This window comes from Camelina sativa, chromosome 11 (assembly GCF_030686135.1).
Source record: "Camelina sativa cultivar CO46 ecotype springtype chromosome 11, ASM3068613v1".
In the NCBI taxonomy this organism is placed as follows: Eukaryota; Viridiplantae; Streptophyta; class Magnoliopsida; order Brassicales; family Brassicaceae; genus Camelina; species Camelina sativa.
The window spans coordinates 3,432,373-3,459,772 of NC_141890.1; the positions used below are offsets into that span (position 1 = coordinate 3,432,373).

Consider the following 27,400-nt stretch of genomic DNA (forward strand, 5'->3'; position numbering starts at 1 on the left):
GGTTCACGAGATGAATTCGGTAGGAGGGTGATGGACTGCACGGAATCTGTGTGTGTGAAGATCAAATGCTATGATCTTGGCCGTTGTTGAATACTCTGCTTCCATTAACCATAGATAAGCAGTGAACCAATAGATGGATCCGTTAACGCTCGCTGAAGGTTGCCCATTAAAGCAAGGTATAGGAACATGGCTTGTGTATATCCATTTCCTTGCCTTAAGCGAAAAAAGCTCGCATCCTGTGCATAACGTATTCTCCCCAGGCGGTTCAAATAACCTAACAAGTTTATAAGCTCCGCTCACTCTGTCTCTCCCAAATCCTAACAAGCTGCTAAACGGCAGGTTGGAAAACTGATGATTCGCTGCATGTAAGAAATGAAATAATACAAATGACATTAATAATCAATTAGCTATATATATATAGGAAAAGAGAACTTTAAAAAACAAAAAACCAAACAAAACTCTTTCTGAATTATTTATAATAATTAAATGTCAACTCCAACAGTTTTAATTCTTGTGAAAATAAACTTAAATAAATAAACGAAGGCAGTATATTTGTTACGTACACATGCCGTGATAAAGAATATGTGTTCTGCAGTGGAATTCGGGTAAAGTTAGATGACTTTCAAATTTCTGTGGACGGTGACAAAGAGATTGTTGTTCGACTTGGATCACCTGACGAGTCGCCCGATTAATAAACAGAAACTTGTTACCAGGTCTCGGACAGCAGATGAAACCGTCGCATGAGAGACAAGGAACACCTTCGTTATTTTGAAGCCGCATATAGGAAAATCCGGGATCACCGTCTGATGAATGGAAGTAACGGATAAATCGAGGTTCCCGGGAAACTTCATGAGCGAACGGGTCCACGACTTTGACACTAGCAAGGATCGTGAAACGGTGTTTGGATTTCTGATGAACCAAGTACCGCTCCATGAAATCTCGAGATCTTATCAAACTTCTCCATTGTTTTGAAACCAATTCTAATCGACGCAGAGGTTGCACTGGAAGTCTCAGCAAGATCTCGATTTCTACATCAAACGGTAGTTCTTCCATGCCTGCTAGCTAGCTACTGTCGCCCTTAACCCTTTATTTTCATTGATATATTATATATACATATTCGAGAACCGTGAAAAAATATAGTATTAGGGAAAGTCATTATCTCTGTCTCTGTTATGGAAAGTAACATTGTCTCCATAATACCATAACGTAATTGATGAAAGAAACTGAAAGTTTCGTTTTCATAATACTGTACGTACGTGTTAAAAAGGAAAGACGTTGACCAAAAAGGGGAGAGTACGTACATAGACTATATAGTAAAGCAGGGAAACAAACTACCTCTGCATGGGGCTAAAAATGTTTCCTTGATACGTAAAAATTCTACATACAATAAAAAGGAAAGTAAAAAATGTGTCCTTGACACAATAAAAGGAATATATGTAAAAAATAATTTTACATAGTTCTAGAAGATCTTATTGGTTAGACTAGATTAGCTGGCGAAACCCGAGGAGAGAGAGGCTGACTTGCTCCACCGCGCTTGTGCTTGTAGCTCCGTTCTCTAACACACCCAATTCTTGGACCATATCCCACTTGTCCATTTACAAGTCAAGTCTCTCTTTACAGGATCAAACACTGCATTCTGTGCTCTCTTTCTCTCTCTCTTCTTGCTCTGACAACTTCTTCTGGGATTTCTTTTGGTCCTTCTTCTTCGTCCGCAGTGGATTATATTCCTCATTCACAGAGCATCTCTGCAATATACAACATTTTATGGATCTCTGCAGTAGAATGTTTGTTGCAAATATAGTGTATTTATTTTTTCTTACCTTAACATTGGTGAGATCAATCAACATTGTGCTCCTCTAAGAAACTTAAGAAGGTTTTGTCTTGTTGGAAGATAGTGTCCACTGTGTGGCCCTATAGCCTGAGAAAACAAAAGGTGAGGGGAGACCGAGAGAGATTCATTCCCGAGGGAGAGTCATGCCAAGTACAAAAACCGACTTGTATTCCTCTGTTGAATTGGTCAGACAGAGTCATGCTCAGTTTTATACATTAGTCTCCCATCTTCCCATCATCACTTCATATGCTTATCTCTCCATCTGCAGGTTTTTAGACGTAGATGAGTAAGCACGAGCTAGGTAATTAGTATGGCCAAGTCGGGAGGGTAAAAAGCTCACCGGTCTCAAGTATCTGAATGCATTGTTTTTGCAGAACACTTGTGGGGTGTTTCTCAAGATTTACATCATTGCCGGTCCCCTATATCCTTCCAAATCAATGAATGCAGAGTTGAGAACACACATTCAAAGACAGGAAGATGTAAAGAGTGGGATATTGGATCTAAGTCCTTACCAGTAAAAAAAAGAATGGCTGTGAGGGTGACTTGCTCTCTGACCACCCAGACATCATAATAGAAGTGGCCATCATAATCTGTAGATGGAAGAGAGGACGATTAGAATAGTAGATCAGACAGAATCAAAAGGAAGTAACAATGTGTGTGATCTTGTTTCTGTTCAGCAACCAAACCCACAGACAAGCCCATATGCACTTGTCTTGGATGAAAACTCGCAAAATATTCGAAAGGGTTCCACAAAAAAACCTATGGAAGGAATGTAGAAAACAAAACAAGTACTGACACGCCAAACAACAACAACAACAACAACATGGAACAGTGACGACTGTGTAATAGAGAATCAAGCATTAACCACTCTTACCTCAATCGGGTGAGCCCGCATTACCCTCCCTCGGTGGTTTGGTTGAATCTCTCAGTCTTTCTTCGGTAAAGACACCTGTTACATATATATCAATCATAACACTCAATTGACCAGATCCAGCGAGCAATTACAGGAAAATATATTGACCCATACAGACTAACCACAAGACATAATCAAAAGGCGCAGAAATTACCCGTGCCGGAGCCGGTAGGATCGCCGCCTTGAAACCCGGGAATAACACCGTCACTCGACGTCTCCCTCCTCCTCTTTCAATATACTTCATCTTTCTCTTTTCTTTTTCTCCTTCTCCCGGTTTAGACGAAGATCATATTAAGTTGCGCCGGCCTAATTCTAACAATCAAACCCGGTCCTTTCTTAAACCGGAATTACGATTAGAGAGAGAATATGTAGATTTTAAATTATAATTCTCCTATCCTATTTATTTTATTTCATTTACAAATTATGTTTTTAAGTATCATATGATACATATGATAAATAAACATGTAGATTTTTTCTACATATATTATGTTGTGATTTGAATTTTTAAAAATGAAGATATATTACTCAATTTATAAAAAAAATGTGTGTTTTTAATATTATTCTACATCGCTGGATTGGTAAATCTAAATTTATGTAGTTGATAAATTAATTAATAAATTTTATTTTCTCACAATTAGAATCTAATAATTACTACTTTAAAATATTTCACATAATAATGATACAAATACAACAAACAAACAATATACAATACTAATATACATCGAACAAATTAAGATACTATAATATTCTAAAATAATTATTATTTAAAAAGATATATGTAGATTTACCAAAAATCGCAATATTAAAATTAAATACTGTCTAAAACAAAATAACATTTTAAAACAAATATAACAATAATTTTTGTTATTATATTATAATTTTGGAAAATGTTGATTTGTGCTTTATAGCATTTAATATCTCCTAGTGTATAATGAAATTACCGGAATTTTTGAATCGTCTATAGTGATTTTTCTGAAGAGATGATTACTTTCCACATTCCACACCTTCATACAATATTCATCACCCACTACTATATAGCCATTGGATAGTAAGAGATTGTATATGAAGTTCAACCAAGCGACCCAAACCTTTTGTAGAAGGTTCAACACCACAACATAACAATCTGCCAATTTTTTTGCTTAAGATAAAACTGAGATTACTTGTAAAATTGTAAAACATAACTGAAATAATTATATGACTCTATCAATATTCAACCCACTTTTCTCCGTCGTTGTTTAACTTGAGTTCAAAACTACCATTCATACTAGGACTGCGAATCCGAACCGAACCGATTTGTCCGAAGCGGCCCGAACCGAAATTTGGACAAATCGGTTCGGTTATATATTTGGTTGTGATCCGATTGGAAAAAAGAATTTTTTTTTTGGTTTTATATTCGGTTCGGTTCAGAGAGGGTAAACCGACGGATAACCAAAAATTAACCCTACCTATATAAGCTAATAAACCGGTTTTATTAGTTCTAACCTAATCGAAAAACCTAAATACCTTTTGCTCTCGACTGCTGCGACTCCGAGTGCGATCGAGAGAGTTCTTGGATTTCCTCTTTGATTTATGCGTTTAAACTGAGATCATCCTTGTTCTTAATCATCAAGGTAAGTTCTTCTCTCTAAATCTTCTCCAAGTTCTTGTCTATTTCTTCTCCAAGTTTTTTGACGTTTTGTTGTTATTTACTTGGCTATAGTGTGTTTAGGAATCCTAATCTGGGTCTTTAAAATTGTGAGACTAGTGGTTTAAAGCATGTTTTTGAGATTTTTTTTGTTGTCCGTCTATGATTCATAGTCATAGTAATCTTAGTAGTCAAATTGTATTCTTAATCGACAGAAATGGACTGTGTTGTTTGTCTTCTTCGTTTGTGTAGTTCTTCTGGATGTTTGTCTAATTGTGTTTTCTTTGAACAGGTCTTCGATGTCTCACGATTCTGGTGAACACAACAACGAACCGTTTATGCCTGGTGAGGTTGATGGAGAAGATGCTCCGTCAGGTGCTTCCGTTCGAGGGAAAAGAAGAAGAACTCAGCGAGAGACTTCTCCTCTTCCGTCCCAACCGAGGAAAAAGCTAGGCCATAGATCTCCGGTGTGGGAGCATTTCATTCAAAAAGTGCATGAGCCTGCACTTGCTAATTGTCGTTACCGTGGTCAGGAGATCGGTTGTGACACAATGATACATGGAACAAGTGCCATGAAAAATCACATAAAAAGGTGTAAGTTGTTCAAGATGCACGAAGAGAGTGGTACTCAGAATGTATTGGCTGGTGATAGCAGTGGTGTAATGACAGCAATCAAGTATGATTAGGGATTGTTTCGAAGGTCTGTCAACGAGATGATTGTACTTAGTGAGCTTCCGTTTGCATTTGTGGAGTCGGAGGGGTTTAGTTCAGATGTTTGAGGAATTGCAGTTTCATGAGTCCTTAGGTAACTCATTTCTCTTTTATTTAAGTTTTTTGTGTTACTCTCTTTAAACCATTCACTAACTGACGATCATTTACATTGTGCAGCTTCACAGAGTGAGGGACACCCATCCGGACATCCATGATCGAGAGATGAACACAAGTAACTCTCTATATCTTTTGAATAAACTAATATAGCTATTAACTACCTATTTTTTGGCATGGAGTTTTGAATGACAATATACCAAATGCATCTTGGTAAGAGGAAAGGATCATTGATATTTTGTCATTTCTGATGATCTCTTCTAACTTTTGGCTCCCTACAATATTTTTTGGAACAACTGTGAACTGTCTGTAAAAGTCTCTTTACTTGAGACGAGACAAGTAGGAATCCAACTGTAGGATTGCCTTTTGAACTTGTTGTTTTTTTGTAAATTGTCTCCAATAGTCCTATGTATGTGACTAGGATTGACTAATGTTGTTGTTTTTTGTAAGCAAAACTTGTATTATATGATGCTTAATGTCATGAATCAATATGTTAATGTTAGATTGTTCTGTGTTATGTGTTTTGAGTCCATGGTATTTGGGTGACATAGTAACCGAACTGTCCGAACCAAAAAAACTGAACATGTAGCCGACCCGAACCGAACTTGTATTCGGTTACATTCGCTAGAATTTACAATTCCCGAATTATCCGAAAAACCGAATCGAATTAACCGAATTAACCGAAGTCGCAAGCCTAATTCATACCATTATGGAAAATATGTGATAAGCATTCGGCTGTCCATCATGTACTCTTAAGTTTGGTTTCATTACATTTCCTAACACATCTGATGTAAAGAGTTGCTGAAAAAACTACATTAGTATTTTCAAAAGTACAAGTATACAACATTAGTAGAAATGGTTGTTATCGAATACATATCATGTTATTTCCATCTTGGTGCAAATCAAAACTATTCAATGACGCGGTATGGATCAATTGCCAATAAATGGTCCCATTTGATGAATTCCATGATTTGATGTGGTTGTCATCTCCACATGTTAGTATCTTTAGATCTCCTTGAGAACTATAGTACACCAAATCATTGACAAACCCACTATGCGTCTCAGTCTAAGCAACAATTAAATTGAATTTGTTTAGATATAAGGTTTTTCCCTCTTATTACATGTATATAGTTGTAAGTTTGAACTAAACCTTTAGAGAAACCAACAATTGAAAACATTGGAGAAATATTAGTATAAGTGCATATAATTATTCAGTCAAACTACAAACAAACAGTTTAAAAGTACATTATTTGTTCGTCAAATTTGCAATAAACTACTATTTACAATCTTTGCCTTATATGAACATTTGTGATGTTAAAATTTATTAAGAGAGGGTTATTGATTTTTATGGATTTGGAAATCCAAACAATAATCATTTGTTATTCAACTATTGATTTTAAAATATTTATCAAAATTATGTGTTATAGGTTCTATGATTTATAAATACTTGTTAAAATATCATGTTATTCATTTAATGAAATCCAAACAATAATCATTTGTTATTCAACTATTGATTTTAAAATACTTATCAAAATTATGTGTTATTGTTTCTATGATTTATAAATACTTGTTAAAATCTAATGTTATTCATTTAATGATTCGTTTTGGAATTCAAAATCTATATTATGTTTTAAATGAATTTGAATGAATTTGAAAGTGTAAAATAGAAGAATTCAAATCCTAAGAACATGTTATTTCAAAATCGATGTGTTTTGATTTTCATAATTTACAATTCTATATGGATTTACAAATCAATTCTCCAATAACAGTCTCTAAAATTAGTACTTTTCTATGTTCATCTCTTTCTTTTATTTAAGAGGCTGTTTATTGGAGAAGTGATTTTTAAATTCATATAGAATTGTAAATTATGAAAATCAAAATACATGAATTTTGAAATAACATGTTTTATACTTGGATTTGAATCCTTTTTTTTTTACAGTTTCAAATCAATTAATATGAATTTTGAAATCCAAAAAACAAATCATTAAATGAATAACATAGAATTTTAACAAGTATTTGTAAACCATAGAACCAATAACACATAATTTTAATAAATATTTTAAAATAAATAATTAAATAACACGTTATTTTTGTTTGGATTTCTAAATCTATTAAAAAAGTATAGCACTAATAACCCCTCTAAGTATTATTTATCTCTTAAATTTTGTTGGTCTAATAAATATATAAACTATCATATACGAACGTCTTTATAATTGCAGAAAAAAAAAACAATGTGGACGCAGATTTGATAAATGTCGTTTTTCAAACATGCAATCAATCAACTTCTTCGGCAAATCAAGTTAGTTTTTTTTTTTACCCTCACGAGTTCCATCTCATCTTATAAAAACTATGATCTTTCTTCACAAATTGGTTCTAATAAAAATTATTAGGCTACCAAAAAAAAAAAATAATAAAAAAAAAAAAAAATCAGGAAACTAAATTTATTTCAGCTCTCAATATATATTTAAATATTCGGCACTAAATCTATTTCACCTATTATGGATCTACCGATCTAGCACAAAAGCCGATAAAATATAATCAGTCGACCTTTAACACAAGAAAACTAAACAAAGACCAGTTGCTTAATTATATATGAATAATTCGATTAGAAAATTTTATTTGTATGCACCTCATCTAAAGTCAGAGTAGTTTAATGTATAGTGTGCAATAAAAAAATTGTAAAACTAGGAGAGAAAAACGGAAAGCATGTGTTGGTTAATTCCACGCTATTAATGCATCATGGTTGTGCCTGTAAATTTTTTAATTAGTCGTTTTGATTATATACGTTCCTCACAAGCTTAATTCACATATTTCATCAAATTAAATTGATTCTGCTGCTTAACTCAATTTGATTCACTCAGCTACTTCACAATGACGACTAAAGCTAGTGTTTGGCGTAGGCTAGTTACTTGCTTATCGTCCCTTAAGTTCTACTTGAACGTCTTGTGCCTCGTTGTCACTATTTTTGTTCTTCTCCAAATCTTTTCTTTTCAGCATTCCCTTCCACTCCCTCCTGCACTCTTGACGTATCTGAAATACCAACCTGAACAATTAATATCCGAGAACAAGACGGCTTACTTGGTTGAGAAGCTACGTGAATCGGTGACATTCCTTCCTCTCAAGGACTATCGTTTCTCGAACAAACCACTCGAAGGTCATACTTGGTTCATGAGCTCTCTCTATGATAACCAAACCAAAGGCGAGGCTCAGTATCAAGAATTTCCTTCAGATTCTTCCAAAGGAAGGCTTTTGTGCTTGAAAGGGGTTGATGAGCATGATGGGGCGTGGAACTATTACGCGCTGGCTTGGCCTGAAGCTCTTCCGAGTAACGCTGTTCTTCAGAAGGGCTTGACGTTTATTTCTTATAACCAGTACGATTACGGTAACTTGTGGCATGGACTAACGGCAGTTGTACCGTTTGTTTCTTGGAGCTTAAGAAACCAGTGTGAAAAGCCTCAAAGATGGGTTTTATACCACTGGGGAGAACTACGGTTTGGGATGGGGCATTGGTTGAGCGAGATAATCAAAGCCACTTACGGTCAAGAACCCGAGTACTTACGGTTTGTTAATGAGGACAAGCCGGTTTGCTTTGAGAAGGCGGTTGTAATGAGACACAATGAAGGTGGAATGTCAAGGGAGAGAAGAATGGAAGCTTTTGATCTCATTAGATGCAAAGCCAGGAACTACTGTAATATCAGCTCATCCGAGACATCAAGACCCAAAATCGGTATGACATTGCTATTGAGAACCGGAGCCAGATCTTTCAGAAACGAGTCAATGGTGATTGATGTCTTTAAGAGAGAGTGTGAGAGAGTAGATGGGTGTGAAATTCATGTTTCATATTCGAATAATCTAACATTTTGTGAGCAAGTGGAGCTGATGAAGAAGACCGATGTGTTAGTATCACCACACGGTGCACAACTCACCAACTTGTTTCTAATGGATAAAAATAGTAGTGTAATGGAGTTTTTCCCCAAAGGATGGCTTAAACTTGCAGGAGTTGGCCAGCTTGTGTTCCAATGGGGAGCTAATTGGTCAGGGATGAGACATGAAGGCTCTTGGCATGACCCGGTTGGGGAAATATGTCAATTCCCAGATACGGATAGGCGATGTATGTCGATATATAAGAACGCTATGATCGGATACGATGAGACTTATTTTGGCGAGTGGGCAAGAAGAGTTTTGGGTCAGTTTAGCATAAGAGATATGAAAGAGATTGCAGAGCGCAGCCACGGAAATAATAGTTCATTAGATGTATGTTATTGATGTTGCTGAGAAACTTATATTGGTAGCTATAGGATTGATGAGTATTGACTGTAACAATACTCAGTTTTTTAATCTGTAACTATCTAGAATAAATGAATGAAGATGAATAGATGATCAATGTACTATTGCAATGTCGATCAAATAAATCTGACCATATTCATAGTTTCATACATTGCGTTCAATTATGTATGCGTTTAATCCACTACAATGGCAAAATGATTATATCTTAGAAAAAAACCAATCAATTCATTGCACAAATCCGGAGTCTAAACGAAATCACTGATGAAACAACTGGACAATAAAACAAACATTAGAACCTGAAGGGCTATCTCAAGTTTTAGCCTCAATAAGACAAAGTAAGAGAAAGACTTCAACACACAAGTGGTAACAAACACATGATAATCACATGCAAAAGGGGTCTGATGTTTCTATGAATTATGAAAAAACTCTATGAAGATTGAGATATTTGCTAGTGCTCAGCACCAAACTGACCGGTCTTTAACAGCAATTCCACTGCCTTCCTTCTTACCTCTGCTTGCTCCATAATCGACCGTCCATTTCTCAAAAGTACAATCAACAAAATTATAGTATCCACCATGGAGAGACAATGATCCATTCCGCACTTTCTCTTCTATCCACGGGTAACCAAGCAGCCTTTCTAATGAATTATTTATGGAGGCCTGCAGGTTTATAGTATATATATGAGTTCACTGATCTATAGATGATATAATTCCCCTGATTTTCCCAAAAGACATCACCTTTTCACAATGTTGACACTGATGATCAAAATGGAGGTTTGAAGCAACAGCTTTAGTGCTTTCCTTTGCTTTCCTCCCCACAACTACCCAGTTTTGTATGAAACTTCTGTTAAAAGGGAGATGCAATATGGCAAAGATCAACAACTATGAATTTTTCAATAGACTGAAACAAGAACTAGTAAAAACCTGGAATCTACTTCGTCTTCCATTTTCATTAAAGCTTGAATTCCTCCACAGCGGCTATGACCAATGACTAAGATGTTCTCCACCTACAAATTTATCAATGAGACGAAGAATTATAATGAATGTATTTACAAAAGTGTAGCTACACATTGTATTTATGCAGTTTATGTTGCCTTCAGGTTTGAGATTAAGTGAAAAGAACAAACTCCGTAGAACGCCAATTTCATAAAAGAAACAGAACCCTGAACAGTCTAAACAATGGAAAATATTCTGAATACTGTAAGAGATAAGATAGATACTTACATTAAGAGTATTCACAGAGAACTCGAGAGCAGCTTTTGTTTCAGTAGGTCCGGACTTCACGCAACAAGAAAATACAACTATATCAAAAGATGAACCAGGCTATAATTACAAAAATGGCAATCTTCACTAAATTGTGTTACCTCAAATGAAGGTACTAAATTTGCAATGTTACGAACAGTGAATGCGTCACCCGGTTGAAATCCAAGGATGGCAGAAGGACAAACCCTAGAGTCTGCACAAGCAATCACCAGAAACTGTTGCTTAAACTGTTAGCAAAAATTTCCTTTCTCCAGACAACATTTTTAAACAACAGAAGATATCTCACAAGCATTTGTAAAAGTGTAAAACGCTACCTTTGGAGCTTGAGCATCTGCCAGATTTTTGTAGTGTTCTAAGTTATCCCTGCTCAAGCGTATATATTATATATATCATCAGGTGAGGTAATAGAAAGGCACCATTGAAAAAGCAAAAGACTGAAAAGAATAGGTACTCTGCCACTTACATGTACTTAAGCTTCTTGAAGGCAAGGAACCGCTGTTTCATGTCGTCAAATACATCAGTGTTGTTTTCTCTGTCAATTGCAACCCCATTAGCTTCCTGAGTCAGTCCAGGTGTATTTCCTGAAGCCATCACTCGCAAGTTGGCAGTTTTTTTAATTCTGCAAACACCACAAAGGTAAAAACTAAATCAGAACATTTGAATAATAGAAAACAACTCCACTGAGATTTTGGCATTTGAAGCATAAGAAAACAAAAACTTCTTTTGCAAATCTTATAATAAGACACACACACACACTACTTATATAATATAAGAAGCTAAAACATAAGATGTAAGGGTCCCAAAAAAAAGTACAATGAATCATTCACCATGTGAGTTCTTATTAAATTGTCAAAACTAAAGATGAAAAACTCAGATAAGAGCAGCAATCCCAAATCAAAAATCCTAGAAATTAACCTGAAAGAAGCTGGAGGAATTCTCAACTGGGTTTCCTTTAAATTATGCTTGGAACCGAAGATCTGAATCATCAAAAATGAAATAGAGAAATTAAACAGTGCAGATATGAATGAAACAGTGTGAGGGGGGAGGAGGGAGAGAATTGAAAACATACCGCCGCTTGAGTATGGAGATGAAGGAGAGACGTGGAAGAAGGAGAAGGATCACGAGAGAGAGACAAGTGTGTGGGAATGGCTGCCATGAAAGAAGTCTAGAGAGTAAAGTTGGGTATATCGAATCTGGATCAACAAAGCACAAAGCATCTGAAGAAGAAGAGCCTTCATCTGAAAAAATAATATACAACAAAGAGGCCCTTCCAAAATTAAATATTTTGATTTTATTATTTTATTTTCTTTTTGGGTAAGAAGTGGATGTGAATGCATTTCTCCAACAATGACGGAGAAACCAAAGTTTTCGTGTCGTGTCAGTTTTTGACCCCACCCCCCCCTAACCTAATGTAACTTACCATAATAAAGCTTTAACAAGGAATGTGAATTAAGCAAATGACAACAATAAAATATATATCAACAAGAGTTTAACTGTAATGCATATAAATTACCAAGATTTACACGGAAAAAAAAAAGAAGAAGATCTATTTGATAAATTTAAATGTTATACATACCAAAAAATCCGAAACAAATTATGACCTTAGTCAACTAAAAAAGGAAAGAAAAACTGACAGACCCAGAGACGTCATCTATGTTCCGTTCATCTTAAGTTCTTTAACTAACAGTTCTGTTAAAATCTAGTTTGTCTATCTGTCCGTCTGTCGTTTTCTCTATGAAAAAACAGCGTGTAGTTTATTTACAGGAGAAAATAACAGCATGATTTGTAAGCCAGATAGTAATCCCCAAATTTCAAACAGTAGAAACCCTAATAATTTCTAAAATCAAACAGTTGATGGATTCGCGATAGACATATGCAATGTGACTCCGACGACTCAATCTTCAATCATCTCGACTAGTATACAAAAATTCTATTGTTATAGATCAAAACCCAACCACGATCATAATACCAATCCAAACCATCAGTTCTACTAACAGCGATCCTACAACTAAACCGTAAAATTATAATCAAATTCATAATTCGTGAAAAAAAAATCTAACCTAAATAGGTAAAGATGAAGACTTCTCCTTGAAGAACGAGGACATATCTGGTGATTGGGTTCTCTCGTTGAACAAGAAGACAGAGTTGTCTGTGACAGAAGAGATTAACCGATAAAGATGAAGCCTTCTTTTAATGAAACGCACCGTTTAACACTTAAAAACTGATTTAAAAGCTTATCCATTCACATAAGACAAATACAATGAAACTTTGGTGTATATTTATAATTATCAACATAATCCCAAAAATCCAAAGCAGAGTAGAAGAAGCTGCATATGATCAATTCCTTTGACTTTACAAAGAGTGGCTAGCTAGCAGCTCTGATTAACAAAATCGTATATCATTAGGGGTTGATTTTGAGTAGTCTTCCCCTAAGAAACTTACTTGATGGACTTGTTTTTTTTTTTTTTTTATTCATATAGCAATGATGAAGATCTCTTATCGTAACTGATACTACTTTCCACTGTAAGAGATAGATCTCTTCAAGAAACTTGACCTCCCAACTAAAGAAGATCCAGTATTGCCTCTCTTCAACTTCTCCTTTTCTCTACCGACAACAAGTTCACTTACCCTTGAACCCGATAACGAATCCAACGACACTGATCGTCTCACCCGCTGCTGCGACTGCGACTCACCGTCATGATGATCTCTACTAATAATATTACTAACAAACCCATCTCTTTCTTCCTCGATTTCTTCATCTATATTACCATCATCTCCACTTTCTTCTGGAATCATCATCGTCACACGGATCTCTTCTTGACTCTCACTTATACGATCATCAATTATCATCGTGTTGGTCACAACGATAGGAGCACGACAGAGCGGGCAGTTGGTGTGTGATCTAAGCCATGTATCAATACAAGAAAGATGAAAAGCGTGTTTACACTTTGGTAACAATCTAAGCGTCTCTCCCTCTTCGAATTCGCTTAAACATACAGAACAATCAGTTCCTTCCACAACACCATCTTTTTTACTATACTTACACACTTCGATCGAACTTATAACCGTTGGATTCAACCCGATGGTTCTGATATGCCATATCGGATGATCCACGATAACCGGTGACGGTCCATCAAAATCCCAGTTCCTAGCTTCTTCCATGCTCCATCTTCTTGATATTGTCATTAATCTTCTCCTATAGTAAAACTTGAAGCAGAGGACAAGTAAAGTAAGGAGAAACAGAGTTGTGATGATAGATGAAGCCGAGATGATCAAGATCCTCTTTAGGTTGTCGTCATGGTGGATCACTGCAGGTGGAGTAAGACCTGTGACTACGACGATCTCGCAGATGGAAGGACACTCGTCAAGACAATAGGATGAACAGTATCCTATACTTTTCAACTCTTGGATACAATTGTATTTACAGAGCGAGTCCGATATGGTTTCGTTATCATCCAACAGAAATCTCATGGTTCTTCTTGCTTCAAGATCATCAATCAACAAGCTCTAGAGGGAGAGAGAGATGGAGAGGAAAATAAAAAAAATCAGAGAAAAAGAAGATGAGAGAGTCGTCTTCATCTTTGTTATCTCTTTTGCTTTCTTTCTTTAGAATCAAGTTTGGTCAACAAAAGTAGGTTGACGCTATCTATCATCTTAATTTCATCCACAATAATTGATTTTCTTAAATATATAAATGTTACAACAATATTTGAAACTACAATTTAATAGAAAAAGTAATATTTCAAACAAGTAACTGAAATTTCTTCATTTGATTAAATTTGAGACTAGAAATATCAGTGGGTAATTAAATATGTTTTGGTAAAAAGAAGAATATATATACTCTCAAGAAGTCGGTCTAATATTAAATTGTATTGATTAGGTTTAATTGGGTTAGGAGTAGTTGTTGACTTCTTGGCGTGATGTGTGATGGTGGTATAATGAGGCTTACCTTTGTGGCAAAGTGTTTTTGACCATAAATGGTCTAAGTGAGCAACAATGGTATATGTGGGCATTATTCTTAGCTTGTCCCACCTCACAACAAATTAATCGCGTCCACTGCCTTTAGACGTTGTATATCCGATTTTCTGATGTGTACATGTATGGTCTAAACTTTTTGTTGAGTCAAGATTCTTCTTGGTATAATTTAAACCAGCTTAAACATTCCGGTTGGCTTTGGTTATAGTCTGATATATAACCGAACTCATGAGCCAGATTTATTTCAAAATTGATAAGGATATATTGTTTAAGCTAAATGTTAACGAGTACAACATATCGTGGACCTCCTAATGACGCACATTCTGATTTACGTACAACAAGTACATAGAGTGATCTAGAATCTAACGGTGGTGGGACCAAAGCAGCTAAGCCCCATTGCTTTCTCAAAGGATTTCTCAAAGGGTGTGGTGGTCATGGGCTTGGCGGAAGATGAAGACGGAGAAGGAGAGGGACGAGATGGGACTGTGATGGTACGGACGCGAGCCATTGCTTCCTTGTGGAGTAAACGAAGAGGGTAGTTCCACCGAGCAACGCCTTGGTCTTTAAGCACTTCCACCGCCGCGATTGCCGTCGCCACCGCCCACGAAGCTTGCTTTCCGGCATTCATCTCTTCTTTCTTCGTTTTAAGTCTCTTTAAAAGTGTATTTTTCTTTAATAAAAAAGTTTATTTTGATCTTTGGATTTAGCTATGTTTTTGGACTTCGTTGTTGCATGGAAGATTTGGTTTTATAAAGGTAGGTCGAGAAAAGTGATAGAGAACGAAAACAAGAGGCTGAAGCAGCGGAGAACTCAAGAAGGAAAAAAGACTACTCCATCCTCTCGAGCGTCATTTTCTGGCAACCTTTACGACGCCGGTAGCTTTTGCTCACCGGCGTCGATCCCCTTCTTCTTCTTGCTGTTTAGACCTCAGCTTGTCACCATTTATAATACATGGTGGTTTTCAGTTTCAAGTCCCCGGTGGTCAGCCGAGTGTGAAATCTTCAGATCTAGAGATCATCGGTATAGCTTACGGTGATCTCCAATGGGAAAGATTCCTCTTCATAATTGATGATGTATCTCCACTCGTCTCGGGTGCGAAATTCTTGGTTTTAAACCGAAGCGCTTTAGCCTCCAAATCTACCGCCAACTCTCTCCGCCAGCTTTTGCTCCTCTGTTCTCCGCGTACCCAACGTCGCTTCCCAACACCATTATCAAGTTTTGAACCAATGAGTACTTCTTCTACATTCCACCGGTTATTCCTGACACCGGTGAGATCCTTTCACGACAGCCTTATGTTCGAACAATTATTTTTGATACCACCACTTCTCCTCGCTTATGTCTCGGGATCCCCTCTCGAAGAACTTCCTCTTGTCGTGAGTCACCTAAGGTTGAGACACGCCGATGCTGGCTTGCTTTGTCATATCCGAGTCTCTCTCTCGCTTCAACCTCTTCTCCTTGTATTGTCGGTCTTTATACTTTCTCGAAGGACAGATCAGCTCATGAATATTGTCGTCTCTTTCCAACGAGGCAACTCGCCGTTGTTGAGAATTTCCCGTGAATTGGCCATGGTTCCTTTGTATCCACCATGTATATCGGCCGCTAATCCAAATCTCTCAAATCTGCAAGCCCCCATAAGACTTCCATCCAAACTGTGGGTGAGACCTACATCGTATGACCGCAAAGATTCTCCGGCGCGTCTTGGTGAAGCGTCGTTTAACCGCCGCAGCCTCTCGAAGATTTTTCAAAGAAGGGTCAAAACCCTAATTGAGATGGGCCAAAATTTTGGTTATGGCCTCCAAAAGATTTTGTTAATGGGCCTGGTGAGTCTAAAAAAACTTTCAATGGAGATGGTGTCACTTTTTAATTCCTGGTTGTTTGACCAGTGTTTATTTTCCAAGATTTTGGGCCAAATAAAAACTTCAAAGGAGTTCGGCCAGTTTCTACGTTTTTTGTTTGTGTACCAATGTGTATTTTCTTTGGTATTAAGAAGGATCTACAAAGTTGTCGACGCAAGCTAAATGTGTTACCTATAGACCATAAGGGTCTTGTAGTCTCAACTTCCTCCATCAAGGAGAGTGATATTTTCTTATTTTCCTCCTACTGGGAGAGATCACTTCTTTTAAAGAGGTTAAGTCTAAAGCAGAATTCCAAGCGCAAAAAGCGGTCTCCAAGGCTATTGGTTTTGTATACTAGTAGTTTTTGTGAATTTTTGGACTCCGGAATGTCTTATTTCGTGTTAGTTTTTTCACTTTCCTCCTCTCTCATGGAGAGACTTCCCTATAAGGTTGACCCATTTCTAGCATGGGTGTTTTTGCGACAGGTGGTATATGCTCGTCTTGTCATCCGATACAGAGTATATTGTTGGAAGTGTCTTCTTCTTCCTAGTGGTGTCTTTTGGAGTGCATGGTTAGCTTTCTCTATTTTTCTGTGGAGGCGCTCATGTTTTTTCCTTGTCTCCAATCCCTTGTTTTCACAGTCGCGTCATGTTCTCTACTCTTCGGTAACCACTTGGTTTAGATCTTTCAATGTGGTGTGGCAAGATGGTTTTATCTTGGATCCTTTCTCCGGTGCTCGACTCTTGGGAACTTATTCCCAACCTACATGCTGCCTCCTTTTTCAGGGAGCTGAAGATTCATCATCTTTAGTGCGAGTTAGGTTTTTAAAAACCCGTCGGAATCTTTGTATTCCAGTGTGGCAAATTGTCGATTTGCGACCAGTGATTCGGTCTTCGTCAGCCTCCCCTCACTTCATGTGGTTGATCTCCTTGGTGGATCAAACTATATCTATGGCTTTTATGCCTCCTTATCTTTGCACTAGCTTATTTAGTTGCACTTGTTATCTTTACCCTTGGTGTTATCTTGGGATGTTGTGGTTTGTTAGAAATCCATCAATCTTTGTATTGTTTCTTTCCCATGTAAGATTCTTGACCGCTGAAAAGCTTTTCCTAAAGGAGAGTTTCATGTCACCAACTTGATAAAATGGGGTTTGCATAAAAAAAAAAAAAAAAAAGGCTGAAGCAGCCGCAAGTATTGTAATTTGGGGAACGCTCGTGGTTTTGTTTTTTTCCGAGGAACAATGTACGTGGGTTCTTTTAATTTTCCCATTAGTTAATTTTTTTTGTTTTCTGTTTTTTAAAATTGATTAATTATAGTATTAGTTTCATTAAGATAATGTTCAAAAATAAAAATAACATTTTTTTGTTAAAGAATATTTAAGATATTGTAACACAACAACGCCCACAGTGGGGTTGTTTTTTTGTCACTTAAGTTTCAAATTATATTTGACTTAATGTAACACTCTAATTCCACGCAAAAATAGTGAGAAAGAGACTTCCTCACGTACACGAAAATTTTATACCGTTTGATGGAGGCGTCACGTTAGATACACAATAGCACGTCAAAACAAAATGTCTTTACACGGATATGAAGTTATGAACATGCAAGTCGTTTATCTTTGGTCGAACACTTCCAAAGTTCCAAGTCGTTTAATGTGTTATGCTCTTTAATGTTGGTTCTTACAATTATGATGCTCCTCAAAAAACTCTGTACTGCGGATCACTTTGCTAGTATGTTATGCAATTTTTTAATACTGAAATGAAGTTGGAGTTTAAAAAACTTAAGCGTCATTAACCGGAATGGGCGTATAGAAAATGAGTTAGCTAGTTGATTTTTTTTTTCCAGTATTTCAATTTCCATATAGAAAACATTAATTAACACACTATCATTTGATTTTGTTACTCGCAAACTATATATATTGCCGTCTCATTATTTTCCGATCCTCCATTTTGATTTACATAAATTTATTACAAGACCCAAATCTTGACATCATCATCATCATTATTCAGACACTATTACATCTTAATAATTTTTATAGCAAATTCAATTTCTGTTTGTCTCCCTCTTCAATAAGCCTTCGGAATGGTGTAACCTAGTAGATTCAAATCCTAATTACGACATATTTTAACAAACACGAAAATAATACTACAAAATATCAAGAAAAAAAAAAAAAATAATACTTACTTCCACATTTGTAACCGGATGAAATCTTCTTGCCGCAAGAACGAGCGACGTAAACAACTTTGTCCATATCAATATAGTTCGTAACATCCCTCGAAACGTAGCGGCAAGCACAAGGTACGTCGATTGGACGGATTAGCCCACAGCACGACCGAGATGGGGGCGGAGAATTTGGTGCGGCGTTGCTGACGTAGCGTTGACACTCATTCATCAGTCCCGACAAGTTAGCTCCACAGACCTGAGCTGTTGCCACGTGGACATTGTCAGAACCTATCATGAAAAAAGCTACTGCTAAAATAACCGCTGTCCTTATCATTCTACCAGCTCCCATCTCTTCTCCTTTTGTCAACGGTTTTTTAGTTTTGTAATGAATTGAAATCTATGATGTGAAAATTGTGGTCAGAAGATAGATTTGTATATATATAGGCATAATGTTAATGACATGCTTAGTAGTAACAATTTTATTGTTGGTTGTTGTAGTGGGAATTAGCAACAAGGGGAGGGAGTGCTCAATAGTATTTGTTATCTTTGTAGGTGGGGAATGTTTCGTGGCAGTTTTTGAGTGACGTTCCACTTATTAGTCTTATTTAGTGGAGTGGTTGAAAATAGTTTAGTGACTGAACTTCTTTATGTCTCTGAATGTGCGTCGATAGTTAAAAGATGTCACTTAAATTGTTAAATTTGGTGACATTTGTTTTAGATCGCTAATCTACTGCTAAATTTGTGAAATGGGTTATCAGTGCATTTTCTTACGTTCCCGTGTGTGTGATGTTTTCTGATTATGTCTGCAATGGTACGAAAACAACTATGTTTTAAAACTTGTTTCCACTATCTATGAGAGAACACTTAATCAAGCCTTTCTATCACTGGACTACCATGAGTTGTGTTAAAACAAATTCCAGAACCGGTTAAGCACTATCTCGGAGGATGGAGGCTCGAAGTATGAATGTAGAATCCAAACTTGGTTTGTATCAAAATTGAATAGCAATTAGAATGTAAGGGGATTTTTTTTTTTAAAACGTAGGCATAATCATTGGTAACAAACATTGTTTTTTTTCTTTGAATATAATTTAACATTGTCAACAAACGGAAATCATATGAGGTTGAGTTAATGAAACAATTATTATAAATAAAAAATGGACAATTTTAGCTGAAATACAACAGTGTGTAATGAAACAGCTGTATTATAAATGACTAAACAAGCTTTTACAAACCTTTTACTCACGATCTTGGTTTCAGTTGAATAAGCGTCGAAGCGTTACAAATTACAATGTTACAAAGAATTACAATGGTTACAGAGACAGACCATCCTAAGAGACATTCAGTCTGGTTTAGTTTGGTTTACCGGTTTAGAACCACTATACCAAAGTTTGTCTTAAGCTTTCCCGGATTTGCTAAAAGAAACAAGCTGTTTCTCTCTGTGCTTCTGAACAAGTGCTTCCAGATTCTTCGCCTTTACTTCTCCATCTTTGAAATGTACTCTTCTTCCATGCCCTGATATACAAAACCGCCATCAAAATCAAAAATCTTCATTTAAGTTAAGCAGATATATATAGACATATAGGAAAAGTGCACTCACCTGGTAGTAGCCAATTGAAATCCAGGCTGATCAATTTTTCTACGTTCTCGAGCTGGAGAGGCACTGCCACAAACACAAAAACATTTTAGATCAAACTTTATTCTTTCTATGTTCTTGAATGAAATATCCAAAGACATTCAACAGATAATAAGTTTTTACCTGAACCGTGATTGTACTGCTCTAATATGCTCAATCCAGATTCTGACATTATCACATGGTCTCCAGTGAATAATGCCTTGAGGGGCTTATGGAACAGGCACACTGATCCCTGCAATATTGTACTAAGCTCTTATCCCGAGATCATAATGAAATTCTTTCTAACAAATATGTTCTTGCAGTTGGACAAACTTACTGCTGAATGACCGGGAGTGTGTATAAGCTCGACATCTTCATAGAGGCTCCATGGTCCACTTCCTTCTAGCTTTAACTCCACATCAGAGGTCGAAGGTTCAACCTAACATAGTAACAATATCCCTTACTAGCAGTCGACTAAAGCTGGATTTAGTAACAAAATTCCTAGCCAGTTTGCTTTCTATTTTCTACAGAGCATACATATAGTCAGCCCAAGGTCCTTGTAACTCTGTAAGCAAGCTTTTTCTCACAAAATTCAGATGTCGAAAATCAATCAAGAATGTGCAGAAAGCTAAGTGCGATAAATTCAAGGACATACATCTTCTGAATGCAGAATTCTGGTAGACTTGAATCGATCTGCCCATTTCTTGTGATCCGCAACATCATCCCTGAACAATAAAGTAGCTTATCCTTATTATAGAGGTTACAATAAGAAAACATGGAGTTTCTCATTTTGGTGTTATCAACTCTACCTGTGGGTCAAAAACATGTAGCGAACACCACCCATCATCTCAATCTTTCGAGCAAGTTTCTCCAAGTACCTAGGACTGCAGGAAACAACACAACCTCCGTATATCAGTTGTGTCGAGTTAATGGCCATAGCGAAGATAATCATAAAAGTATTGCAAGGAGGCATATACCTATCAATAAGTATATTTCCCTCACGATGAAGGATCAAGTATGAAGTTGCTCCGTAGGATTTCTTGGAATGAAACCCACAATGAAAAACGCCCTGAGAATAATACATATCTCACAATTGATTAGCCTCAGGGAAAACAGAAGACAACATATAAGAGCAGGGTAGCATGGAAGCATGAGTTCTTTGTAGAGCTTAATCAGTTAAGAACTTAGGAATATTGTACCTACAGCTATTAAAAACCTGAAGACAAAATCTTAAAACATTTTCGAGGTATGCTTACAATTATCTAAGCAGAGTTTTAAATTGTTATAACCATCCTAGAAAATGAATGCTTAAGGGATGAGAATCTACAGGAATTGTGTCTTTGTCTACTGCAAGTGGAAAAGTCTCTTGAGCTTCGCCTATGTCAGCAGGTGGAGTTTCAGTGCGAATGGAGCCCGTCGGACAAGATAGTAAGGCCTGAAAGAAACACGAAACCATGAGTAATCAGGAAAACCAGACAGAATCGTTCTAAGAAGTGAAATTTCAAATTTGTCATCATAAGGAAATTCTCAGTCTATGAAATTGTAGGAAACATTTCCACATAGAAGGACCTAAAGGTACCCAAAAACGCTATCAAAAATCAAAAACAAAAACAATTCAAAAACATCTCAGATTCTCAATGTGTGTTTCAGAAATTCAACATAACTAGAAAGAAAATCAAGGTTGCTACGGCACCTGAAGAGCATTCAGTCTTTCCTCCTTACAGGTTGGTTGTTTAATAACCGCAGACATGTTGTCCTTTCGAGTGAATACTTCCTGTGAAGATAAAGCAGAAAGACAGTTTAAGAACTTGCTAAACAAATCCAAAGGGAATATAAACATCTCCTCTAACAGCTGCTTTAGCCTGCTTACAAACAACTACTATAACTTGAACATGCTAAATTTGTGTTCTAATGTAATGATTGTGAGAAGCCAATTAATGAAGCTGATCAAAAATCCAGAGTTAGTATATCTTTCTTCGAGATCAAGCCTATGACATCGACTTCCCATTAACCAAAACAAAACACCCACAACTACTTTACCCTACCAACCAATAGATCCAAAAGGTTAAAACAATGGAACTGTTCATAGGACCACCAAAACGACCCACAAGACAAGAAAAAGATCAAAGAAACATAGGAGCTTTTACAGAGTTAGGTGAAGGAAACCTTACCGGAACCATCCAACGACATGTATCACAATCAATACAAGTATTGTCTGCCAAAACCAAAAAAAAAAGCAAATCCATTGTTATCGATCTCTCTTTGTTTCTTCCAATCAGCAATAAATAAATAAAAAAGGTAAACAGACTTCACTTACCAACGAATATATCTCCTTCGACGTTCTGAGTACGTCGTCTAGGGTTCTCATGACTTGTCACTTGAGCTGCTCTAATAGATCCAAACACTCTCCTTTTTGTTAAACCCGTCGAACTAAAAGAGGAAGCTTTTGATGTAAAGATCGGTTCTTTTGGACGGATTTGATATGAGAGCGAAGAAATCGCAGAGGAAGAAGCTGAGGCCATGATTGGATGATCGATTCTCTCGTCTCGTTGTGACTTTGATGAGCGTGTGTGTAGCACAGTCGCAGCTGCAGAGACGTACTCTCATCTTGAACTTCGCCCAGCGTGAATTATTTAACTAATCGAGGACCCGATTAGTTAAATCTAACGAGATCCGGTTTACTTTTGGTTAAGCTAATTTGTTTCTTCGGTTGAATTATTCAATAACGATTAGACACGTGTAAGCATGTTCCTCAGTCGTGCCAGGTCCTTCATCTCTCTCTCTATCTCTCAATCTCAAATTCTCAAAAAACACCGTTGTTTTTTCCTTGGATTGGATCAGAGAGAGAGAGAGAGAGAGAGATACGAATCTGAATCAGAATCACGAGATCTTCTCCATTGTGTGTTCCCGACTGTGATTCGATGTTTCACGTGGAAGAAGAAAGCAGTGGAGGCGATGGGTCTGAGATTGATGAGGAGATGGCCGGAGACGATTCGACGACGTCATTGTCGCGATGGGTGTTTGATGAGAAGGATGACTATGAGGTTAACGAAGATTACGACGACGATGGATACGACGAGTATAATCACGCTGATATGGATTCCGATGATGAGGATGACAATGTTGAGCAGCGTTTGATTCGAACTAGCCCTGCCGTTGACTCTTTCGACGTTGACGCTCTTGAGATTCCTGGAACTCAGAAAAACGATATCGAGGTTTTACCATTTACTCTATTTTTTTTTTTTTTATATGGTCATATTTGTGTATGTGAATGTTCATGATTAAGTTGAGGAACTTGCTAATTTGTTTTTTGTTTGCAGGAGTCTGGCATAGGGAAGAAACTCATACTTGCTTTGCAGACTCTAGGGGTTGTATTTGGTGATATTGGTACGAGTCCGTTGTATACCTTCAGTGTCATGTTCAGACGATCTCCAATTAACGACAAAGAAGATGTAATTGGAGCCTTGTCATTGGTTATATACACTTTGATATTGTTCCCTCTTGTAAAGTATGTATATTTTGTTCTTTGGGCTAATGATGATGGTGAAGGTATATTTCTCTTTTTTTTCCCTTATCTATCTGGTGTAAATTTTTGAACTTCTTTTTTTAAGGTGGAAATGTCTCCTTACTTTTATTGGAAATGAACTGCAGGTGGTACTTTTGCTCTGTATTCGTTGATCTGTAGGAACGCAAATGTTAGCCTTATCCCAAATCAACTTCCATCTGATGCTCGCATATCAGGCTTTGGTTTGAAGGTTCCATCTCCAGAACTTGAAAGATCCTTGATTATTAAAGAAAGACTTGAGGCGTCAATGGCCTTGAAAAAGCTTCTTCTTATTTTAGTTCTTGCCGGCACTGCTATGGTGATTGCTGATGCTGTTGTTACGCCTGCAATGTCAGGTACTTATATGCTGTCGGCTACATTTTTGTTACATATGTCACATATCAATTATAGGGAAAAAGGATTGTGAGCATTATTACTATTGCATGAATAATCTGCAGTTAACTCTATACTCTTTTTGGATACAGTAATGTCTGCTATCGGTGGTCTGAAGGTCGGAGTTGGTGTTATTGAACAAGGTAACTTTTAACCGTCCGTAGTTGATGTTCATTAGCCTATATATGGTCATGAGCATATGATTTCGTCTGACTTCCACAACTTGTAAAAGCTTCCTTGGATATATGTATTCCTTGGACCAGACAACTCTTTATGGGTTTATAAACTCTTCTGCCCCCTCAATAGTGGCTAATGATTCTACTAAGCTTTCAACAAACATCATAATCTTATCTTTACGAGCGATTGGTGGCCTATTTTTAGTGAAAAATTTCTGACTGCGGCTTCATTTGCAGATCAGGTGGTCGTGATATCAGTCAGCTTTCTTGTGATCTTGTTCAGTGTACAAAAATATGGAACCAGCAAACTGGGGCTTTTTTTGGGTCCTGCTTTACTCCTGTGGTTCTTTTGTCTTGCTGGCATTGGAATTTACAACCTTGTTAAATATGATAGCAGCGTTTTTAAAGCGTTCAATCCTGCAAATATCTATTTCTTTTTCAAAAGAAACTCTGTAAATGCATGGTATGCACTTGGGGGTTGCGTTCTATGTGCAACCGGTAAATTTCATATTCTGGGATATATTTTAAAAAGCTTTAATATATTGAATGATTTTGTCTGAATTTCATTGCTCATTTCTATACATGTGGATGTCAGGATCGGAGGCCATGTTTGCAGATCTTAGTTATTTTTCCGTTCACTCCATCCAGGTAGTTTAAGGATATAGATACTCATTTCTTGCTCTTTCCTTTCTGATAGTTCTTTCTCATCTGAACTTTTGATTCAGTGGTAGTGTTTATCTGCAGCTTACCTTTATCCTTCTGGTGCTACCTTGCCTATTGCTGGGTTATTTGGGTCAAGCCGCATACCTTTCTGAAAACTTCAGTGATGCTGGGGATGCTTTCTTTTCGTCAGTTCCAAGTAAGATCCATTAGCTTCCACAGTACGTCAAGATCGACAAGGGTATTCCTTCATTTGCTGGCTTGATTTTACCTCTCACTTCACGTTTCTAACTGTTTGTTACCCTGTTTTTTGTTTCAGGTTCTTTATTCTGGCCAGTCTTTGTCATTTCTAATATCGCTGCTTTAATTGCCAGTCGTGCAATGACAACAGCCACATTTACATGCATCAAACAATCAATAGCACTAGGCTGTTTCCCACGTCTTAAAATCATTCACACCTCAAAGAAATTCATTGGACAGATTTATATACCGGTTCTTAACTGGTCCCTTCTGGTGGTGTGTTTGATCGTTGTCTGCTCTACCTCAAACATCTTCGCGATTGGAAACGCATATGGTAATATTTTCTTCTCGTAGAATCTGGTTTGGGGAAATAGAGATATTTGGCTGAAACCCGTTTTAGTTACTTTTAATTAGTTTTACCACACAAGTTATTGAACCTTAAGTTCTAGTACATGGTGTTTGATGTTTTTCTGTTACAAAGATGATGTAATTACTGTCGCTGTTCTTTACTTTCTAACTTTTCTATGCACTTTTTTTTGTGTGGCTTGTCCGTTATGCCTAGACATATTCATGCTGAGGTTTCTGATTTGGATCTACAGGCATCGCAGAACTGGGAATTATGATGACCACGACAATTCTGGTGACCCTTATCATGCTTCTTATCTGGCAGACGAACATCATAGTTGTGAGCTTGTTTGCGTTTGTTTTCCTGGCAGTCGAACTGATTTTCTTCTCATCAGTTTGTTCAAGTGTGGGTGATGGAAGTTGGATAATCCTGGTTTTTGCTACAATCATGTTTCTCATAATGTTTGTTTGGAACTACGGAAGTAAACTGAAGTATGAAACTGAAGTTCAGAAAAAGTTACCAATGGATCTACTACGAGAACTGGGCAGTAACCTTGGGACGATTAGAGCACCCGGTATTGGTCTGCTTTATAATGAGCTAGCAAAAGGAGTTCCAGCAATTTTTGGTCATTTTCTAACCACCCTTCCTGCGATCCATTCCATGGTTATCTTTGTGTGTATAAAGTATGTCCCTGTTCCAAGCGTGCCTCAGTCCGAGAGGTTTCTTTTCAGACGTGTCTGCCCAAGAAGCTATCATTTATTCCGCTGTGTTGCCAGGTAAACAAACAATCGATTTTCAAATGGAAGACAGTTTAGTTATAACAAATATGTTTTCATATATAAAGTGCTGTGCGTTTAAAACAGGTATGGATACAAAGATGTGCGGAAGGAAAATCACCAGGCGTTTGAGCAAATACTGATTGAAAGTCTAGAAAAATTTATACGTAAGGAAGCGCAGGAGCGTGCACTTGAGAGTGACGGAGACCATAATGATACAGATTCCGAGGATGATGTGACTCTGTCCAGAGTTTTGATAGCACCCAATGGAAGTGTGTATTCACTTGGAGTGCCTCTCTTAGCTGAGCACACGGATTTTTCAAACAAGAAACCCGTGGAAAGTAGAAGGGCCAGCATTGATTTTGGGGCAGGTCCTTCAACGGCGTTGGATGTGGAGCAGAGTCTAGAAAAAGAATTGTCGTTTATTCACAAAGCAAAAGAGTCAGGGGTGGTGTATCTGCTGGGACATGGGGACATAAGGGCTACTAAGGATTCTTGGTTCCTGAAGAAGCTGGTTATAAATTACATGTATGCTTTCCTGAGGAAGAACTGCAGGAGAGGGATAACAAACCTAAGCGTTCCGCATTCGCATTTGATGCAAGTTGGAATGACTTATATGGTATGAACTGGACCGATCAAACTACTGCTTTTCATCTACACGCAAGTTCTCTTGAATTGTCAAAGATCACGTAACACAAACCAATTCAGGGGAGGAATTTTTTTTCTACACATTGTTTCATTAAGTGCGATTGGTTCTAAAGTATAGGAGAACTGAATTTTTTTGTATCGAGAGTTGATATTTGATTCTGTGGTTGTTATTTTATTGATTGATTTGGAGGGGCTCCTTCCAGACTGAGTATATTGTATTGGAATATAAAAAGGACTTGCTCTGGCAATGAGTTTTGCTATGTGACATGAATTTTGTATCTCTACTTCGT

The 27,400-nt window shown here is 37.1% G+C and overlaps 8 protein-coding genes and 1 long non-coding RNA gene across 14 annotated transcripts; 2 read left to right on the forward strand and 7 right to left on the reverse strand.

Moving 5' to 3' along the window:
• Positions 1-3: 3 nt before the first annotated feature.
• LOC104727589 (F-box/kelch-repeat protein At2g43270-like) lies at positions 4-1,053 on the reverse strand. The gene is made up of 2 exons (XM_087471035.1): positions 564-1,053; positions 4-359 (listed from the first exon to the last, which is right to left on the reverse strand). Exons 1-2 carry the CDS (start codon positions 1,051-1,053, stop codon positions 4-6), a joined length of 846 nt encoding a protein of 281 aa, XP_087327161.1.
• A 289-nt stretch (positions 1,054-1,342) lies between these two features.
• LOC104721455 (uncharacterized) lies at positions 1,343-3,025 on the reverse strand. 2 transcript variants are annotated; one of them, XR_757028.3, is made up of 7 exons: positions 2,899-3,025; positions 2,706-2,780; positions 2,344-2,421; positions 2,172-2,250; positions 1,996-2,093; positions 1,821-1,918; positions 1,343-1,745 (listed from the first exon to the last, which is right to left on the reverse strand). It is a non-coding gene; the product is annotated as an uncharacterized LOC104721455 (long non-coding RNA). The 2 variants fall into 2 exon arrangements; XR_015571469.1 differs by having other exon boundaries at positions 2,172-2,257.
• Positions 3,026-7,984: 4,959 nt separating this feature from the next.
• On the forward strand, positions 7,985-9,627 carry LOC104721456 (uncharacterized). Its single transcript, XM_010439443.3, has one exon. The coding sequence runs from the start codon at positions 8,065-8,067 to the stop codon at positions 9,457-9,459; it is 1,395 nt and encodes a 464-aa protein (XP_010437745.2). The 5' UTR covers positions 7,985-8,064; the 3' UTR covers positions 9,460-9,627.
• Positions 9,628-9,667: 40 nt separating this feature from the next.
• Positions 9,668-12,937, reverse strand: LOC109124824 (beta carbonic anhydrase 5, chloroplastic). 3 transcript variants are annotated; one of them, XM_087473266.1, is made up of 10 exons: positions 12,803-12,937; positions 11,812-11,980; positions 11,658-11,719; positions 11,206-11,361; positions 11,057-11,105; positions 10,844-10,957; positions 10,704-10,757; positions 10,404-10,486; positions 10,218-10,323; positions 9,668-10,139 (listed from the first exon to the last, which is right to left on the reverse strand). In XM_087473266.1, the coding sequence occupies exons 2-10, from the start codon at positions 11,896-11,898 to the stop codon at positions 9,936-9,938; spliced, it is 915 nt and encodes a 304-aa protein (XP_087329392.1). In that variant the 5' UTR covers positions 11,899-11,980; positions 12,803-12,937; the 3' UTR covers positions 9,668-9,935. The 3 variants fall into 3 exon arrangements, with proteins under 3 accessions (XP_087329392.1, XP_087329394.1, XP_019088707.1); XM_087473268.1 differs by having other exon boundaries at positions 11,812-11,891; positions 12,803-12,930; XM_019233162.2 differs by lacking the exon at positions 12,803-12,937 and having other exon boundaries at positions 11,812-12,094.
• Positions 12,938-12,964: 27 nt separating this feature from the next.
• Positions 12,965-14,452, reverse strand: LOC147933598 (uncharacterized). Its single transcript, XM_087473265.1, has one exon. It carries the CDS (start codon positions 14,211-14,213, stop codon positions 13,254-13,256), a length of 960 nt encoding a protein of 319 aa, XP_087329391.1. The 5' UTR covers positions 14,214-14,452; the 3' UTR covers positions 12,965-13,253.
• Positions 14,453-14,955: 503 nt separating this feature from the next.
• Positions 14,956-16,871, reverse strand: LOC104721460 (uncharacterized). The gene has a single exon (XM_087476167.1). It carries the CDS (start codon positions 15,343-15,345, stop codon positions 15,073-15,075), a length of 273 nt encoding a protein of 90 aa, XP_087332293.1. The 5' UTR covers positions 15,346-16,871; the 3' UTR covers positions 14,956-15,072.
• A 1,569-nt stretch (positions 16,872-18,440) lies between these two features.
• LOC104721461 (uncharacterized) lies at positions 18,441-19,129 on the reverse strand. Its single transcript, XM_010439446.3, has 2 exons — positions 18,737-19,129; positions 18,441-18,644 (listed from the first exon to the last, which is right to left on the reverse strand). Exons 1-2 carry the CDS (start codon positions 19,062-19,064, stop codon positions 18,619-18,621), a joined length of 354 nt encoding a protein of 117 aa, XP_010437748.1. The 5' UTR covers positions 19,065-19,129; the 3' UTR covers positions 18,441-18,618.
• Positions 19,130-19,901: 772 nt separating this feature from the next.
• Positions 19,902-22,926, reverse strand: LOC104721464 (uncharacterized). The gene is made up of 11 exons (XM_010439451.3): positions 22,645-22,926; positions 22,499-22,542; positions 22,021-22,101; positions 21,655-21,762; positions 21,305-21,396; positions 21,137-21,211; positions 20,983-21,052; positions 20,665-20,766; positions 20,472-20,580; positions 20,313-20,375; positions 19,902-20,227 (listed from the first exon to the last, which is right to left on the reverse strand). Exons 1-11 carry the CDS (start codon positions 22,847-22,849, stop codon positions 20,109-20,111), a joined length of 1,068 nt encoding a protein of 355 aa, XP_010437753.2. The 5' UTR covers positions 22,850-22,926; the 3' UTR covers positions 19,902-20,108.
• On the forward strand, positions 22,646-27,388 carry LOC104721463 (potassium transporter 13). Of its 3 annotated transcripts, XM_087473272.1 has the most exons (11): positions 23,401-23,542; positions 23,648-23,876; positions 23,979-24,082; positions 24,171-24,227; positions 24,357-24,407; positions 24,678-24,938; positions 25,036-25,088; positions 25,185-25,299; positions 25,420-25,674; positions 25,940-26,462; positions 26,550-27,388. In XM_087473272.1, the coding sequence occupies exons 4-11, from the start codon at positions 24,188-24,190 to the stop codon at positions 27,085-27,087; spliced, it is 1,836 nt and encodes a 611-aa protein (XP_087329398.1). In that variant the 5' UTR covers positions 23,401-23,542; positions 23,648-23,876; positions 23,979-24,082; positions 24,171-24,187; the 3' UTR covers positions 27,088-27,388. The 3 variants fall into 3 exon arrangements, with proteins under 3 accessions (XP_010437752.2, XP_087329398.1, XP_087329399.1); XM_010439450.3 differs by having other exon boundaries at positions 22,646-23,542; positions 23,979-24,227; XM_087473273.1 differs by lacking the exons at positions 23,401-23,542; positions 23,648-23,876; positions 23,979-24,082 and having other exon boundaries at positions 24,122-24,227; positions 25,185-25,321.
• The last annotated feature ends 12 nt before the right edge of the window (positions 27,389-27,400 follow it).